This window comes from Lactuca sativa, chromosome 2 (genome assembly GCF_002870075.4).
Source record: "Lactuca sativa cultivar Salinas chromosome 2, Lsat_Salinas_v11, whole genome shotgun sequence".
NCBI classification, from domain to species: Eukaryota; Viridiplantae; Streptophyta; class Magnoliopsida; order Asterales; family Asteraceae; genus Lactuca; species Lactuca sativa.
Genome location: NC_056624.2, coordinates 170743182 through 170760283, shown reverse-complemented (window position 1 = coordinate 170760283; position 17102 = coordinate 170743182). Strand labels below are relative to the sequence as shown.

Sequence of the window (17102 nt, the reverse complement as noted above, 5' to 3'; positions counted from 1 at the left end):
CCAATTTGAATCAAATCAGTCTGACACTATATGAGTTTAAATCAATTTTTATATGAACCATGTCACATTCTTGAATTATATTTTTATATAGAACTAAGGGGAAAGCCATTTTGGTGGCTAATTAATTTGAATAAGGTATCTTGAAAAAATGGAAGAAAATCCTTAAAACCACTTCGGAGTGGGAGTGTCCTATCAAGTCAAGGTTCGATTCTTTGGCTATGGAACTGATAGCAACTCATATCAGCTTCGCTTCATGTATGAAAACAAAATTTGTCTTTGTAGAAAGACTCCGACAATATAGAATAAATGAAACCTTTTGGTTTTGGAAAAAAATGAAACATTTACCTATATATGAAAATGTGGAGGTGTCTCTCTAAAGAATTTGAGAATCCAATTGAAAACCATGGTAAATATATACCGATTTTTTGTATGTAAACTTAGAATCAAATAGTGATTCATTATTTGAAAATGTATTTCCATATACTCCAATAATATTTGATGAAATTCTTCAAAATAGAGTTTTTTGTATGAATATCAAAGTTGAAAGACTATGCATACTTGCATAGAAAGATGTATGATCTAAATTAAGAAGGGTAAATGTCACTCTGACCCAACCATCTTTCTAGTTATGGTTTAAATGCTCCCTATTGTTTTTTTCGCACTTGAGAGGAACCAAGACTTAGAAAATAGTTTTTAAAGCCATTGTGTTCAAAGTGGAAGGGTTGAGCCGGTTAACATTATCCTACTCATCATATAAGGTACACACATCATCGAAATTAATCCACCTAAGCTGCCATGTAACCTGCTCGTTTACTGAGCTTGCCCTACAAGACATATTATATAACAACCCTCACTTTCTTCTTCCCCTTTTTGTCGTATTTTTTGTCTGCAAAATCTTATGGCGGTTTATATGAAGATTGATCTTCATTTTGCTGGGTTTTTTACAAGGTACCCCGAAATTAGTTATACGGATGGAGCAGAACAAAGGTTCGAAGATGTTGATTTTGCTGGAAGGGACAGGAACGAGTTTGTTAACTTCGTACAAAGATTTGCAAATGAAATGTGTGTAAATGTTTTTTATTCCATGCCTGGAAAAGATTTTCCTGATGGATTGAGGATCTTGGCTACTGAAATAGATTACCATGACTTCATCGAAGCTGCGTATGCTACTGATTGTGTCGTGGATGTATACATGGATCATCTAGGTGTGAATGTCCAACAGTGGATTACTGATGAGCAAGTTGATGAGAGCGTTGTGGAAGACAATCATTATGATGGATTTGTGCAGAATGGCCCAGATGAACTGCAAGGTAATGTACACGATGACCTTGAACACGTAGATGGCAATCCAATGAATAAGACCATTAACGATGAGTTTTTGAGCAAGCTATGCCCAAAAGTCCCGTCAACTCCAAATAGTCCACCTCATAAGGATCCATATCTTCAAATGGAATAAAATGAGGTAAATTTTGAAGAGGTTACTACATACAATGAAAATGTGCATTGGAAAAAACAAAAACCTGTGTTAGGAATGCGATTTCATAGTCCAAAACAGTTAAAGCTTATGTTATGTAATTATGCTATTGCTAATGGGTATCAGTTGTGCTACAAAAAAAATGACAATAGAAGACTATTAGTTAAATGTTGTTCTGGGCAGTGTAAGTTTAGGCTATGGGCTTCATGGATGAGTGAAGAAAAGTCTTTCCAGATTAAGTCCCTTATAGATGAGCATAATTGTGCTAGAAACTTTAAACTTGGATCAATTGTTAGCTATGCTTGGATTGGTAGCCATTTTACAACTGAGTTCTTACAAAAACAGAAAATGAGTGTTAGGATGCTTAGGGAAGAGGTGAAACAGGCTTTTGGTATAGATGTAAGTATGGGTCAATGCAGGAGAGCAAAAAAGCATGCTATCGAGCTAATTGAAGGCACATTGGTTGAGCACTATTCAAAGCTTCAGTCATATGGTGAGGAGATAAGGAGATCAAACCCAGGATCAACTGTGAAAATTGATGTCACTACTATGCCTGATGGGAAAAATTATTTTAGTAAGTTTTATGTATGTTTTGAGGGACTAAAGCAAGGGTGGAGGGGCAGTTGTAGAAGAGTAATTAACCTGGATGGCTGTTTCCTTAAGGGGCTATGTACTGGAGAGTTAATAATTGCTGTTGGAAGGGATGCTAATAATCATATATTTCCAATTGCATGGGCAGTTGTGTGTGTTGAAAACAAAGAGAATTGGAAATGGTTTTTGGAAAATTTAAAAGATGACTTAGGAATGGACAATGGTTTTGGAATTGCATTGATGTCAGATCAGCATAAGGTATGTATCTTAGTTGTATTTTATTTATTAATGAAAGTTGCCTATACTATTTTACAATTTAAATTGTTAATGTGAAGGGACTATTGGAAGCTGTGAAGGAGATTTTGCCTACTGTTGAACACAGACAGTGTGCAAGGCATGTTGTTGCCAACTTTAGGAAAATATTCCCCGGAGTAATGTATGAGAAAATGTTTTGGAAGGCATGCAAGGCATCTACTGAGCCTTTACACAATGCAGCAATGAAGGAAATACAACTTCTCAATCCTTCAGCCTTTGAGTATCTAACAGAAAAGAACCCACGATCATGGTGTAGAGATTTTTTTGAGGAGGGCAAGATGTGTGATGCTGTAGAGAATGGGTTGTTGGAGAGCTTTAACAATGTTATAAGAGATTCAAGGAAGAAACCAATCATCACAATGCTTGAAGAGATTAGATTGTATGTTATGGAAAGGCAGTTTCATTTGAGCATGAAAGGCAGTTCATGGCCAGATTTTGAACCATGTCCATCAATTAGATCCTTTTTGAATCAATTGAAAAAAGCTCAAAGGTAAACTTAGTTTGTGTTTGTTAACATCATAGATAATACTAAACTTACACTAACTTTTAGACAATGTTATTAGATATTGGCAGGTTTTACCAAGTGGGTTGAACCAATTTGAGACAAGAAACTTAGCAGAGTCTTATGTCGTTGACTTAGACAAGAAGACATGTTCTTGTAGAGTTTGGCAACTAAATGGGTATGGGTGTGTGCACTCAGTTGCAACTATTAGTTACCTAAACAGAGATGTCGGAAGTTATGTGGATCCCATGTTCTTTGGAGCTTTTTATAGAAATGCTTACAAGTACCCACTGAGAGGGATGAATGGCAGCAATATATGGCCAAGTACCAATTTCATACCACCATTGCCACCTTTGAAAAGGAAAATGCCAGGCAGGCCTAAAGTCAATAGAAAGAAGGACCTAGGAGAAAAGAGTACTAGACACACCGTGTCAAAGGTTGGGAAGAAAATTCTATGTAGTGTGTGTAAACAAGTTGGTCACAACAAGGCTACATGTCCGAAAGTTGAGAAGCCCAAAAAACTCAAGGTGAAGAGAAAGAGATCAACTACTAAAGGTGGTAATGAAGAGGAAGGAAGTGGTTCAAAAACAACTGTTGGACGTAAACAGAAGCAATCTCAAGTTGGTAATGAAGAGGAAGGAAGTGGTTCAAAAACAACAGTTGCACGTAAACGGAAGCAATCAGAGAAGATTATAAAGAAAAAATTGGCAAAAAGGGTTGAAGGGAAAAATGGAGAAGGAAATTCTGGTGATAATCCATTCAATATTGAATAGACATAACTGTTATTTGGTATTGTGTTAAGACTAGGTTGGTTGTTTGATGTGTGTTTGTTGTTTTATGTGTTATTTAACTTTGTTTCGTAATAGTATTAGGGTACCCATAGTATTATTATGGTATGTGTTTGTTGAATGTTTTTTTATGTACAATAGTAACACAAACAAAACGATGACACACAATAGCAGGGCACTAATAGGAAAGGGATTACAAATCCATTACATAACCATTACAAATACATTGGTAAACATGAAAGGAAACCATATTAGAAATAACCATAACTTCATCTTGTCACACCCCCGAACCAGATGGCGGAAACGTCCGAGGGCTGTTGTGACTCAATTGAATACCATCACAATGAATATACATGAAACATAACATCATTCATCACCAAGCATTTGAATATTACAACTGATAGTGTTTACATCCATTACATTGTTCCAAAATATTACATGCCCAAAAATAAATTGTTCATTGTTAATTAAACAACCGCAAAACATCATAGAGTACAATTCTTCCTTCACTTTACCTGTTACCTGAGAATACAAGTATTTTGGAAAACGTCAACATATGAAATGTTGGTGAGTTCATAAGTAATGTTTGAAATCCAATGTGTTGTAATGTTTTGAAAACCACCAGAAAATCTGATATTTTCTGAAAATAGTATAGTGTAAAAAGTGTGAAGATCCGTAAGTATGCTTGTTTGTTTTCTATAGATGTAAGCGTACGATTTGTAAAACTCGGTATGTAGTTCGTAGGTGTATTAGTTAAAAACCCTAGGAAAACCCGACGTTTTCCTATCACTTTGCTTTAATTAGTTTATGTGTTGTTATTTCATTACAATAGAGGTATTCGTTGAGCTCCGGAGACGTTGGATTAATAGTAGATGGTGAATTGTTGTAACGTACATTAATGAAAACGACCAGTTGACAACCGTACAAACGATCCCTTAGGCGTCGCTTGCACTTATTCACGTAACCCAACTCCCCCCCCCCCCCCCCCCCGGACTCATGTAGCCCCATGACCGAGGGGAAAAAGAAGGTGCGAAGCCCCCGATATTTCCCTACGTCGTTCAAGGCCATAGAAAATGCGAAGGGCCCTTAGCCCAACTCGCAATAGTGAGTGCTCGACTTCGCTAGCAGTACCGAAGGACCATTGGGGACCAGCAACACGTTTGCCATTGAAAGTCCTTTTACACGAAATTAATTCGTATTAGACCCAACTACATGTAGGTAAATTTCCTTTGGGCCTAAAGATCATGTCATTGGGCTAGCTAGGCCCAACAAGCATGATTTGAAACTTTTGGGCCCAAGGACGGAGCGTCGACGTCTAGCGTATTCCCATGAGTGTATAGAGTTTCCGAGAGTTCCATGTGTGTATTGAGTGTCGTAGTGTTAGTAGTTTCGGATTTGTTATTGATTCGAGACCGGATCAATTCGTTCAATAACGATTTTTGGTATTATAGGTGTATTGAAATCTGCCGATAGTCGAGTTACTAGCGTTTCATCGGGTCGGGTTCATTGCTTAAGACATTAATCTTTTACATTTTTCAGACCCTTCTTTCTTGATGAATTTACACTTTTGGACCTTATATAAATAATTTATATTTTAGTCCTTAAGTCATTATTCTTAACACTTTAGTATCAAAACTTGTAGAAAAAGTATTTTTCAGCTCAAAGCTTTTTGAAAAACAGTTTTAGTCCCTCAAAATGAAACTTTTTCGGCTGGAACCTTCATTTTCGCAAATTTTACACTTTTGGCCCAAATTGGAAAATTTTTGCAACTTTGGTCCTTTTTAATTATGAAAAGCATTTTTAACCTTTGAAAAGGACTTGGAACACTAGTAGTCCACTTTTTTACGGAAAAACACAGTTTCAGCCCCTCAAATTGGAAAATTTCGCATATTGGGCCCTATTGGGCCGAAAATGTCATTTTTAGCCCATTAAGCTTGAAATTTATATTTTTAATCCTCCAAAAGAGTATATTTCCAGAAAATACTTTATTGAAACTGTTTTGACTCATCTCACCCATCAGAATTCGTAATATGTCATTTTGGGCCCTTTAACTTTATATTTTTAACATTTTGTGTCCAAAAATGAGTTTTTAGCCCAAAGAAGATGTTATTAAGCCACTTAGCTATTTTTCTTGGAATACTTTGTATGTAGAAATATAATTGATGCTAGTATCATTTAACATAAAGTATATCTCGATTTTTAGGGGCTTATGACTAGATCCAACATCATAATCACACAAAAACACACATATAAGCATAGAAATCATACAAGGCATACAAATACATATAGATCTACACTTTCACTTGTATCCCCCCCCCCACAAAACTTATAAAACAGAAAAATAGGGAGTATGTAGCTCACCTTAGGGTGTGGTTTCGGTTTTTGGAGAAAAGATGGAAGAAATGAAGTGATTTTTGGCCTTAGCACCCTTTTCTTGAAGATCTCGAGTTTGAGGGGTTCTAAGACACAAGTTTATGATTTCATGAGAGTTAAGAAGAGATTTTAGATAGATCAAGGAACCTAGATCATAGAATTTAGTATAACCTTACCTTGGATGGTGATTTTTGTGAAAAATCTCCTTGGAATGCACTTAAACCTCGAAAATTTTAGGAGAGGGAAGGAGGAGATGTTCTTCACAACTTAGGGAGGATGAAATGAATTTTGTGAGTGTATGTGTGTATGTTCGGTTGAGAATGAGAGAGAGGAAGAAGAAGAGACCTTGAGGTGATGTATGCATGGAAGTATGAGACATGTTGCATGGAGAACCAATAGGTAATAATGAGGTGGCATGATGAAGTCAACTCTTCATCTTTGGTCTTGGGCTTTTGGGCCGAAATTTTAAAAGGAAAGGAAAGTTTTGGGCTTTAATGCCCCTAAGCCCAATATTAGAGTTAGTTTGGATGATTATAAGATATAAGTGTGATTTTTTTTATACTTTGTTGGGCTAGTTTAAGTTAATTATGGCCCATAATGTTTCATGAAGTTGATTTATTCCATTCTAGGCCTAATGTGGCCCAAATTGTTGGAATAAATGAAAGTGGGTTCAATTAGAGCCCATTAAAAGGTTCTAAACCCATGATAGTCAAATTGGAAGCTTATCGGTCCATTGAGTCCAATAAGGAAGTCCTAGTCCAAAATGGACCTAAACAAGAACTTCTAGGGTTTCCAATTGCTTGTATGGTGTATTAGATTGCAATTTTTGATGTCATAAAGTAAGCATCATACATGCTCTTAAGTTTTTGATTCAACATTTTGCTTGAGTATAGTGATTACAAGACACAAAATTTCTAGTTGTGACACATCTTAATAGGAAAGGAAACCATATTTAATACGAATGGGATTACAAACCCTTTACATACCCATTACAACTTGTAGACTAATACCATAAAAAAACAGCCCAACTTAGAAATAACCATAACTTCATCTTTCTAACATCAGATTGAAGCTTCTTATTTGCCAGAACCAAATTTGTAACCAAAGTTGTATCAGCAGTCGTGTTAGTACTCTCCACTTCATCTGCCCAACATATGAAGCCATCACGAGGCCCCTACAATGGAAGTTATTATTTGTTATATATTAAGTTACCAAACCCAGAAACAAATTATAAAAATCTAGGTCAACAGTTAACATACAATTTACATTTACCTTTTTAGGGCAAGCATAAAAGAGTCGGCCAGGGTTGTATTTATTAGTTGACGTTCGTAATATTGCTTCACATCCACACGAGCATTGAACTGATTTCATCGAACCCTTCATTTCAGTTAGGTCACTTGAACGGTAAGAAGAATATGAGAGCAAAAGAAAGCTTATTAAGCCCACATATGTGTCTGAAACATGAGTATATGTAAGGGTAAATTGTGAAAGGACGAAATTACCCTCTTTCACACTAATTAACTATAATTTCCATTAACTACTATTTTTCCATTAAATAAACCCGGTTACAAAGTTTAGTTTATACAAAATTGTCTGTGCTTAGACAGGTCTTCAATCACCTTCGCCAAAACAAACACATAAACCCTAATACACAACATTATACTACCAAAAGAAGACACATCCATACCTAATCAACACAAACACTACGAACCACCAACATAAACACCAACAAATCAGGGGTTCACGATACGAAGAAACTTCTCCACCATAAAACCAAAAGTCACAATCACCAATACAGTCAACGAAGTCACCTTTTTCTCCGTGCGCTCAATTCGACGATGTAATGCGAGTGACTGAACTCTGCTTAACACCAAATCTCGACCCATTTCTTCTTTGAACCGGGCGACTTCCATTTTTTGCTCTGCAATTTCTGCTCCACAATCACAATAAATCGTATGCAAATCGCCGAAGTTGAGACGGTCTCATGAATTTATAGATATTGGCTCCGGCGAAAGTGGTGGTGGGGTCGCCATCGTGACTCACGTGAATGTGAAGTATCGAGGTTATGTCGGATTGTCGGTAACCTTTAGTGGAAAAGGGTATTGAAGATTTAGGGTTTCATCGAATAAGCCACTGCTTTTATGGACTGATGGGTCCACAGTGACCCTTAGGCCCCAAGCAAGGAACCGGTCACAACTCAGTGACATGTACATGAGTTAACTCAGACTCAACTCACTTGCTGACTATGCTTATTACGTGTATGGTTTACCTGTTAAAACAGGTAACTGGACCAATTTAGCCGGTAAAGTAAAACTTGGTTCCTCTCAAGTGCGAAAAAAAAAAAACAATAGGGACCATTTAAACCATAACTAGAAAGATGGTTGGGTCAGAGTGACATTTACCCAATTAAGAATTATGTTATTAAAAAATAGTTAAATGATTTTTTTTCAAAAAATCATTATGAATTAAGTTATAAGAACTAAAATTGATTTAATAACCAAAAAAGTATCGATGAAACGATTAACATTAAAAAAATAATAATAATGCTTGATTTGGAGAAAATAATGAAATATCAAAATGATAAGAAATATATTATAATTTAGTGAAAAGGATGTGTCTTCTGCTAAAAAAGAATCGCGGCTTTCCTTGTTTTCCTTTTGGTAACTTAGTTTGACTATTTGGTATTTTGATGTATTATTATTTGTTTTTATTATAGTCATATCAAAAATTCCTTTTCCGGTATTAATATGATTTCAACCGCTTTTTGTTCTTTTTGTTATATTTTACTATCGTTTCGTAGTTTATAAGATGTCCAAAAATATTAAAGTGTTTACAAACCTCTTAAACTGTCTTTACTAATAAAATTACATATTCATTTAATAATAATTCCTATAATCACATATAATATATTCTTTGTTTACAAAATTATACAAAAAATGTAACAACTAGCAACAAAATCCGACATGATCCATTGTAAGCATTGACCATTTTTCCAAAACATAACTCATTCATTTTGAGAATGGATTCATACATAATAGTTTTCCTCCGTGTGTTTTATAAAACATAAATTGTTGTGTATAAAAAAAATTATTGTATTAATATCATTTCTCATTTATTTTGTCATATATAGACTTATCTTTTATGAATGATGATTTGTAATTATAGAAAAGGGTATTCAAATTTTTTATTTAAGTAGATAAAAGCGACGAGTATAAAATTAATATGTTTGTTGGGTTTATGTGTTTGGGAAGTTAGAAAGAGGGTCGCTATTAGATGTGGGAAGGAAATTAGTTAGAAGTTGATTAAAATTTGACACAAGAAAAAGAAAGGGGAACGTTGAGTGGGTTTTGTTTCTCAAATAGCGTGAGGTTCAAGTATATAAATGAATGAATGAATGAACGTCTTGATTTTGAACTTGAATGATAGCTTGCTGTTGGCTTCTCTTAATCAGCCCTTGTTTTTGTTGCTTCCTTATTACATCTTTAACTAATCCTATGGGCCCATCACTCTCACACACACACACAAAAGTCCATTTCACTTCCAATAACATCCTTATAAATACTTTCGTTTTGTAGATCTAGTTGACACTAGCTTAAAATAAATATAAAGAATGTAACCTTTAGTTCAATTTGAAAATAATAATATGATTGGACTCCGTGTGTGTACACTGAGCTCTTATGTTACTCATCTAGTAGAGACTTTTATGCTTGATTTTTGTTTGAACAATAACAAAAAGGTATATTAAGACAAAGAGATTAACAAAAAAAAAAAACAGTCAAAACAGTACATAGAATACAATTAACCTTTGAAAAGCCAACTTTGGTTCCTTTACCAAGCTAACCAATCAAGACTCGTGTTTTTTATTCTACAAGAAATATAAGAAAGAAAATGAATCAAAATATTTTGAAAGATAAAAATCCATTGTCATAGTAGAAGAAACAAAAATGGTCTCCTTCTCGACATAATGCCCAAAATAAAACGAGATAACCACCTCTAAACACAGCTTCACATACTTAGATCATTGCACATGATCTGAAATCTCCAATCGCTCCAAAACCAAGGAGGAAGAATATCAGAATTATCCCATCAACGAAGGATTTTATCCCACAAATCCTTAGCAAAATTACAATTAATAGAGGTGTTGTGCAACCTCAAACTTCCAAGGCTAAAACAGTATAAGGAATAGGTGAATTTGGATGTGATCTTCTTCTCTATAGTCATTTGGGTTCTTTGGACTTATCAGAAGATGTTCATTTTCGGTAGTCCAAATATAGGAAGTATTACATTTTTTATAGCATTGATGCGTTTTCTCTCGGATGATGACTGGTTGTAAAATTCAAAATTCTACTTTAATTGTATTTGTTTTGTTAGTGTCTAGCAAGCTTCCATTTTCTAAAAATGGTGTGTGTTCAAAAAAGAAGTCATTTCCGATTCATCTGTTTATGATTCTAAGAACAAAGTGGCATCAATCCTCAAAAAATCATGTACTAGAACTACAACCCACCATTACAAAGAGAAAAGATATTTACATTTTTTCATGAAGTTTTGAAATAGAATTAACCAAACCTCGTACGGGTTTGATACCTCTTGCCTCGATCTCAAACTCAGTTAAACTTAAACTTTTAGGACCTACTTTTGAAAATTAAACTTTTTTTTTTTTAAATTAAAAATGGTATTTTAAAAATGTTAATTAAAATAACTTATACGATGGTAACATTGTTGTGGTTGTTCTTCATGGGCCTCAGCTTCTACTGTGGCAGCAACGATATTTAGAAAATAAATGGGGTTTGATGATCTTTTGTGCATGAACGATATACTTTGATAATAGTTCATTCGCAGCTTCAATTTCATCATCATAAGATTCCATAGATTGTGTTTATCATTAGAGGACTTATAGTGCATGTTTAGCAAAATTAATTGATAGCTGATAGCTGAAAATTATAACTTTTATTTGTTATATATGCATTTGATAAAAAAAAAACAGGAGTAAACTTGATATATTTAAAAAACCAAAAAAGAGCAACTACAAATGCCATATGAAAGTAAGAAACTATAATACAAATTCAGTTTTATAACTTATACTACCAAATTTGGCATCATATAACGCCAATTTAGGATGAAAAACAGAGTGTAGTTGATGTACATTTTTACATACTTATACACTAGGTTAGAGATGCCAAGCCATCAGCCTTTTTCCCATATTATGCAACTCCACTTACAATTATAATCACATTAATTTCATTGGCTAGCCCAATGACAAAATTTATACAGTAATAACACACCTCATTATTTTGCAAATTAATGCATCTATATTTTATAATCTTAACACACTTATTCAATACCCAACTACATTGAAAAATGAAGTAACCTTGATGTATGCAACACTTGAGACTTGGCAAAAGTAACATTTTACTAAAGAACCAAACTAATTCCAAGTATAAAGCTTCTTACTTCTAAACATAAACCCGTAATTGATCTTTCAAACACCAAAAAAAACCATTAATCAAGTCTTAAGGGGTGTTTGGACTGGGTTTTTAGCTTATTGCTTATTAAAATTAACTTATTTAGCTTAATAAACTGGATTTTATCCAAACTCTCAAATTAGCTTATTGTAGAAATATGCAATAAACACCTCTTTTTTTCCTATCAAAACAACCCTAAAATCCATCCTAGTTTTTGACTTTTAAATCAAGTAGCTTCAGCACGTTGCACAAATCATAATCTAACAAATTCACTAGATAGAACTGCTTCGAATAATGTATATGGATACAATCATTTATACTTAAGATGAATGAGAAAACAACAATGCAACCAACACTTCAGTAATTTCACACAATGTTTGATAAAAAAAAAAAAACAAAGTTGCTCCCAAAAACCACTCTTCAATCCACAATTCTAACCACTTATATTCCAATTCTAGTCTTTGCTGGAATCGGTATTTTCAGGAATAGCCTGAATGAACATTGGGTCATAACAGTAAACAAAGAACAGCAATAACCAAGTATAAAATATCACCTACAATTAAACAGAATGATTCGTGATAAAGTAAGGTAAAGCGCATTAAACTGATGAAATCTGTAGGATCAACAAGAATTCCCAAAAACAATCCTCAATGTAACATAACATATTCAAAAGAAGCATTTAATAAGATACCAGAAAAATGAAAAACCTAATCGATCTCTTGGAGAGAGGCACCGGCGGCTACATCATCCTCGGTGAACTTTCCCTTTGACTTATCAGCGGAACGGCCCTTCGCCTTCCGGTCAAGCAACGACTTCCTGTCCTTATCAAGCTTGAGCTTAGTGACGACAACCTTTGAAGGGTTGATGCCTACATTGACTGTTTGCCCATTAACCTTCTCACGAGTGATCCGCTCGATATGGATAACCCACTTGCGACGGTAGACCTGAACAACCTTACCTTCACGGCCCTTGTAGGTACCACGAACAACCTGTACCTCATCGTCTTTTCGGACTGGGATTGACCGGACGTTGTACTTGCTGCGCAGCTCTGTAGAAAGGGGTGCGCTCATCAACACACGGCGGACGCTGGATGGCGCGGAGAAGTGCGCCTTCCTACATTTCCGGCGAGAGCTGGTGACTCTTGGATTGTACTTCATCTCTCTCGCTCTCCCTCTCTTTCTCTCTCGGCTGTGTAGGGTTTGGGAGCTGGGATTTGGAACGGCGGCGAGAAAGATGATCTTATATGAGAAAGATGATTTAGGGTTTGGGGTGAAAAGACGGAGATGCCCCTTGCTCTTTGATCTATTTACAAAGATGAACGATTCTTTTGCTTTTCATTAAGCTCCCGTGTGTTTGGGAATCCTACATTCTCCCCCAAAACATTTTATTTGGAACCACAAATATCACACTTTTTATGTAAATTAATTATTCTTTTTGTACAATAATAATACTTGACTACAGTTCTAAAAAATTATAACATTGGCTGAAGCGATTTCAATACTCTTTTCAAAAACTCAAAAACCTAAACCACCATTTATTGTTTAAAGTAATAATTGTTGATTGAATATAGACGAATGGAAATCGGATATTAGATGAGGATTTTCTTACGGCAGTAACGATGAAGTTTCGTCCACTTCTTGAGTTTGCAACGACTCACATAATTGGTTGTTTCAAACTATTTTAAAAGAGGGTTGCACATTTGATTATCTTCTAATGTGGAAGACATTAGTACATAAACTAGACCTAAGGGCATGCATATAGTGCAGGCAGGCTGATACGGGAGAGGCATTACAACACATAATAGTGGTAGTGAACTTACTATTGAAAAAGAGAGTTTAAAGGAGAGCCAGGGAAGCTAGGTCGAGGATTTTTCGAAAAAAAATAGGAAAATAGGAATAGGGTTGTCTTAGAAGCAAAATTTGGAGTGCGCATTCAAAGAACATTATAAAGTTATGGAATAATGTGACTTGCACCATTAGAAACTTTGTTAAAAACATTGTTGGGAAGGTGATAGGGAATTCGAATAAGCATAGAGGATTGTAGTGGTGGATGATGCGTATCCAAGATAACGTCAAAGTAAAACAAACACGTTTTAAGAAGTTTTAAATTTGTGGTGAGGACATGGGAGAGTAGAGTGGATGAAAGATATAAGGAGAGTAAAAAGAAGCCAAGAAAGTGGTGGCAAAAACAGAAACTATGCCGGATGAAGAGATCGGACACAAAAAGGGGAAACTAGAATATACGAGCTTATAAAAGGCATGGAGAGAAGGAGATGAGCATAAAAAATAAGAAATCAAATATTTTTCTGCCTTTTGTTCTATTAATCTTCAAACAAATTAAATTAAAACAAGTGTCAAAATCAAGAAATAAGATTAAGTAAGAGAATAAGTAGATATCACGTGTCATTGTTCTATAAGAATAGAAAGATAAATATGAACAAAATATAGGAGTATGTGTAATTTTTCATAGAAAATAAGGTAGTTGCTTTCATGATTGTTGTTTTTGGTACAACAATTATGATGTGTAGTAGCTTATTATCCTAGGTTTCGTATATGATTGTGTTTTTTGTACAACATTTATATGTTTATTTTGCACCCTTATAGATTCCCTTATTTTTCCTCTTTCCCACCCTTCCCGCTTGGGCCTTATTGAGTCCATGATGTATGCTTTATTGCTTGTATACATGGCCAATGTTCATGTGCTTATTTAGTTATTTACCTGCTTTATTGAATGCTTCGCTTCCTTCCATTTATTCTTTATTCATATTTTCCACTGTGGACATACATTTCATATACAAGGGGTCGTCAATTGTGGGCTAACAATTAACATCTTAATTGAGGGCTGTCGTCTTGTTATGCCAATTCATATGGAACTCAAAAAGTTTTCATTTTGCAACAAAACTTAAAAATTCAAAACAGCTCCAATAATCAAATGCTCATTTCATACAGTTATTTCATATTAAATCTCCATGTAGGTTCTTGAATGCTAAAAACACTACACCAATTTACTCGAACTATATCATTACATGTAACTACAAAACATAACCATATGTGCAATTTTTAACTCTCTTTAGACATAGTATTCTATACAATTCGGTTTGGGTCTCAACCAGATACAAATAGATTACAAGTTTACAATCGAAAAAGATTTACAACATGATCCAACCATATAAACAAATCAACCTAGTCTTTTAGTATTATCAAAACGTCACGACTAACACCTACCAGATTCAAGATCATCTGAAGACCCCATTGCCAAATCATTATTCCTCTCATGTTGCTGAACTTCTACTTCACCCACATTATTAGCATTTGCATAAGACTCCTCTAAAGCCCGAAAGAAAGCATAAGGTCCCCAACCTTTATGATCATAAGTGTTAATGGCGATTTCTTGTCAAGAAGCAATCAAGATCCAAAAAGGGACATCAAAGTTCATACCTTTGGCATGATATGGTGGTGCAAAAAACTGCAAGTAGCAAAATATGGCCATTGTGATACCTACAATAATACATAATAATGCATGCTTTTTAAAAAAACAACAAGAAAGATAGTTATTAGACTAATACACAAACACAAACACACACACACACACACACACCTATAAAGCCTCCTACACATACATCCTGCCAGTGATGCCGATAGTTATCCACTCTAGAAATGGCAACAAGAGATGCAACAATCAAAGGGAGAAAAACTATGCATAGCTTTGCAGCATGGCCTTGTTGATCAAAAGCTCTTATTTTTCCAGATAAATAGAGCGATAAAAATCCCAAACCCGCAAAAGACCCTATAATAAAATCACAAAAAGGCGTCTTTTTTGAATCTTGTATGAGTAGAAAGAGTGTAAATGTGTCTTTTACTCACATGAACTATGCCCACTTGGGAAGCTTTTATGGCCTTGTCCTACAACATCGATATCACCATGACACTTAACATCTCCCCATTGATCATAAACCTGAAAATGATTGGAGAATTTTACAAGAAAATGGTGGTGGAATTGATTGATATGATGGAATGCGTACATCTATTCCGTCTGGAAAACAACGCCAGAAAAAGTCTGGGCGAGGTCGACCAATTGCACCTTTTAAAGCCTCTGTTATAACCCCAGTGATAAAAACAGAGAACAAAAGCCCTGTGGTAATTAACAGATGAACATCAAATTATTCTGATTCAATCGATTGAAGATAATGAGAATGAAGTTGAAAGATTTGATCACCTAGCACTGCATGGTGAAGATCATAAACATCTCTTCTACGAAGATAGAATGCCAGGAAGATAGCAATTGGCAATAGAACTGCATATAGCTAATTGAAGGAACATGAAATAAGAGAAATTAACCATGGAATTGTGTTTGTGTGTGGAAGATGGAGAAGATGAACTTACTGGAACAGTCCAAAATGGGATGGTGCTAGGCTTCATCGGATACTTGAGATCGGCCATCATGTCTTTTCCGATAAAACGATGGAAAGGATGGAGAAGACCTAGAAGTCCCATCATCGCTGCTAGTAGTGCGAGAATCAACCAATCATGCATGTGAATTCTGGATATGGTTAGGCCATGAGACCTTATAGTATGTGTTGCAGGCTGTGAATTCATCATCCTGGTATAACGAAAAAGATTCATCAATTCCTATCCCCAAATTAGAAGCCAATTAGGATTAGATTCTATACTCGATTTAACTTCAGAAGAACTAAAAAGTCAAAACCCACATGAAAAGCTTCATGGAAATCGCAAAACAGAAAAGGTAACTCAAATTCTACGGAAAATACACGTATTCATTTATCACTAGACAGAAATATACAAACTAATGGAAGAAGCATATATACTAAGCCTTAAAGGAAATAATTAGTCAAAATTGCAAACGAATTTTGGAAGGAAAGAAATATAAGAGTGAGGAAGAAGCTTCTTAAGAAAAAACAGAATAACAGATATCTAGGAGAGATAACCATGAAGAAGAGAGGATCGCAGAGAGGGATGAGTCATTAATATGGTTACCTTGTATTAGTTATTCTCGTAGTGGGAAGTTAGAAATGAGGGGAATTTGGAGCAGGGCGTCGTTTACACTGCTATGATATTATATGATGGAAAAGTTTTAACAATGGTAGCATAAGGAATTACAGAAACAGAGATAGAAGGCGAAGTCTGTGTTTTTGTTGGAGAAGGATGGAAATGCCACGTTCATGGTGGTTTTGATGACATGGAAGGCCACGATAGAAAGCACCGGAATTTTTGCTAGGAAGTTCCACGCATCTTTAAAAACTTTTTAATATTTGAATAAGTTTTTATTAAATATCTCGACAAAAAAAAAAAACAAAAATAGTTTTTATTTGAGAATTCTTTAATATAAATTTTAGAAATAATATTATGTATTTTTTTTTCCTAAAATAGTTTTTGTGAAATATTTTTTTGTGTGCACAGTTCTTTCAGAACAAACATGAAGTATCATCGTCTTTATAACTAATATCGTTATATTTGTGTTAACTATAAATAAATAAAAACTATAGCTTCATTTATTATTATTATTATTATTATTATTATTATTATTATTATTATTATTATGCTAGAACACAAAATATGTACCGTAACGTAGGCTATACA

The 17102-nt window shown here is 34.7% G+C and overlaps 3 protein-coding genes across 4 annotated transcripts; 1 reads left to right on the top strand and 2 right to left on the bottom strand.

The window, feature by feature from the left end:
- The first annotated feature begins 1531 nt into the window (after positions 1–1531).
- Positions 1532–3655, top strand: LOC111903098 (uncharacterized). Its single transcript, XM_023898884.2, has 3 exons — positions 1532–2323; positions 2401–2870; positions 2944–3655. The coding sequence occupies exons 1-3, from the start codon at positions 1532–1534 to the stop codon at positions 3653–3655; spliced, it is 1974 nt and encodes a 657-aa protein (XP_023754652.2).
- Positions 3656–12077: 8422 nt separating this feature from the next.
- LOC111903094 (60S ribosomal protein L26-1) lies at positions 12078–12725 on the bottom strand. Its single transcript, XM_023898880.3, has one exon. It carries the CDS (start codon positions 12660–12662, stop codon positions 12213–12215), a length of 450 nt encoding a protein of 149 aa, XP_023754648.2. The 5' UTR covers positions 12663–12725; the 3' UTR covers positions 12078–12212.
- A 1763-nt stretch (positions 12726–14488) lies between these two features.
- Positions 14489–16789, bottom strand: LOC111903100 (putative lipid phosphate phosphatase 3, chloroplastic). 2 transcript variants are annotated; one of them, XM_023898886.3, is made up of 8 exons: positions 16500–16789; positions 15888–16104; positions 15721–15808; positions 15527–15636; positions 15369–15459; positions 15103–15291; positions 14943–14970; positions 14489–14864 (listed from the first exon to the last, which is right to left on the bottom strand). In XM_023898886.3, the coding sequence occupies exons 2-8, from the start codon at positions 16101–16103 to the stop codon at positions 14810–14812; spliced, it is 777 nt and encodes a 258-aa protein (XP_023754654.1). In that variant the 5' UTR covers position 16104; positions 16500–16789; the 3' UTR covers positions 14489–14809. The 2 variants fall into 2 exon arrangements, with proteins under 2 accessions (XP_023754654.1, XP_023754653.1); XM_023898885.3 differs by having other exon boundaries at positions 14492–14864; positions 14943–15002.
- Positions 16790–17102: the final 313 nt, after the last annotated feature.

What these genes read in the sequence shown, in the direction of transcription:
- LOC111903100 (XM_023898885.3), bottom strand. Translation starts at nt 16,103, where the DNA reads ATGATGAATTCACAGCCTGCAACACATACTATAAGGTCTCATGGCCTA. An exon ending in TCTTCACCATGCAGTGCTAG is followed by an intron (nt 15,637 to 15,720) that starts GTGATCAAATCT and finishes TAATTACCACAG; the next exon opens with GGCTTTTGTTCTCTGTTTTT. An exon ending in ACCACCATATCATGCCAAAG is followed by an intron (nt 14,865 to 14,942) that starts GTATGAACTTTG and finishes ATGATCATAAAG; the next exon opens with GTTGGGGACCTTATGCTTTC.
- LOC111903098 (XM_023898884.2), top strand. Translation starts at nt 1,532, where the DNA reads ATGCGATTTCATAGTCCAAAACAGTTAAAGCTTATGTTATGTAATTAT. An exon ending in TGATGTCAGATCAGCATAAG is followed by an intron (nt 2,324 to 2,400) that starts GTATGTATCTTA and finishes GTTAATGTGAAG; the next exon opens with GGACTATTGGAAGCTGTGAA. An exon ending in CAATTGAAAAAAGCTCAAAG is followed by an intron (nt 2,871 to 2,943) that starts GTAAACTTAGTT and finishes CAATGTTATTAG; the next exon opens with ATATTGGCAGGTTTTACCAA.
- LOC111903094 (XM_023898880.3), bottom strand. Translation starts at nt 12,662, where the DNA reads ATGAAGTACAATCCAAGAGTCACCAGCTCTCGCCGGAAATGTAGGAAG.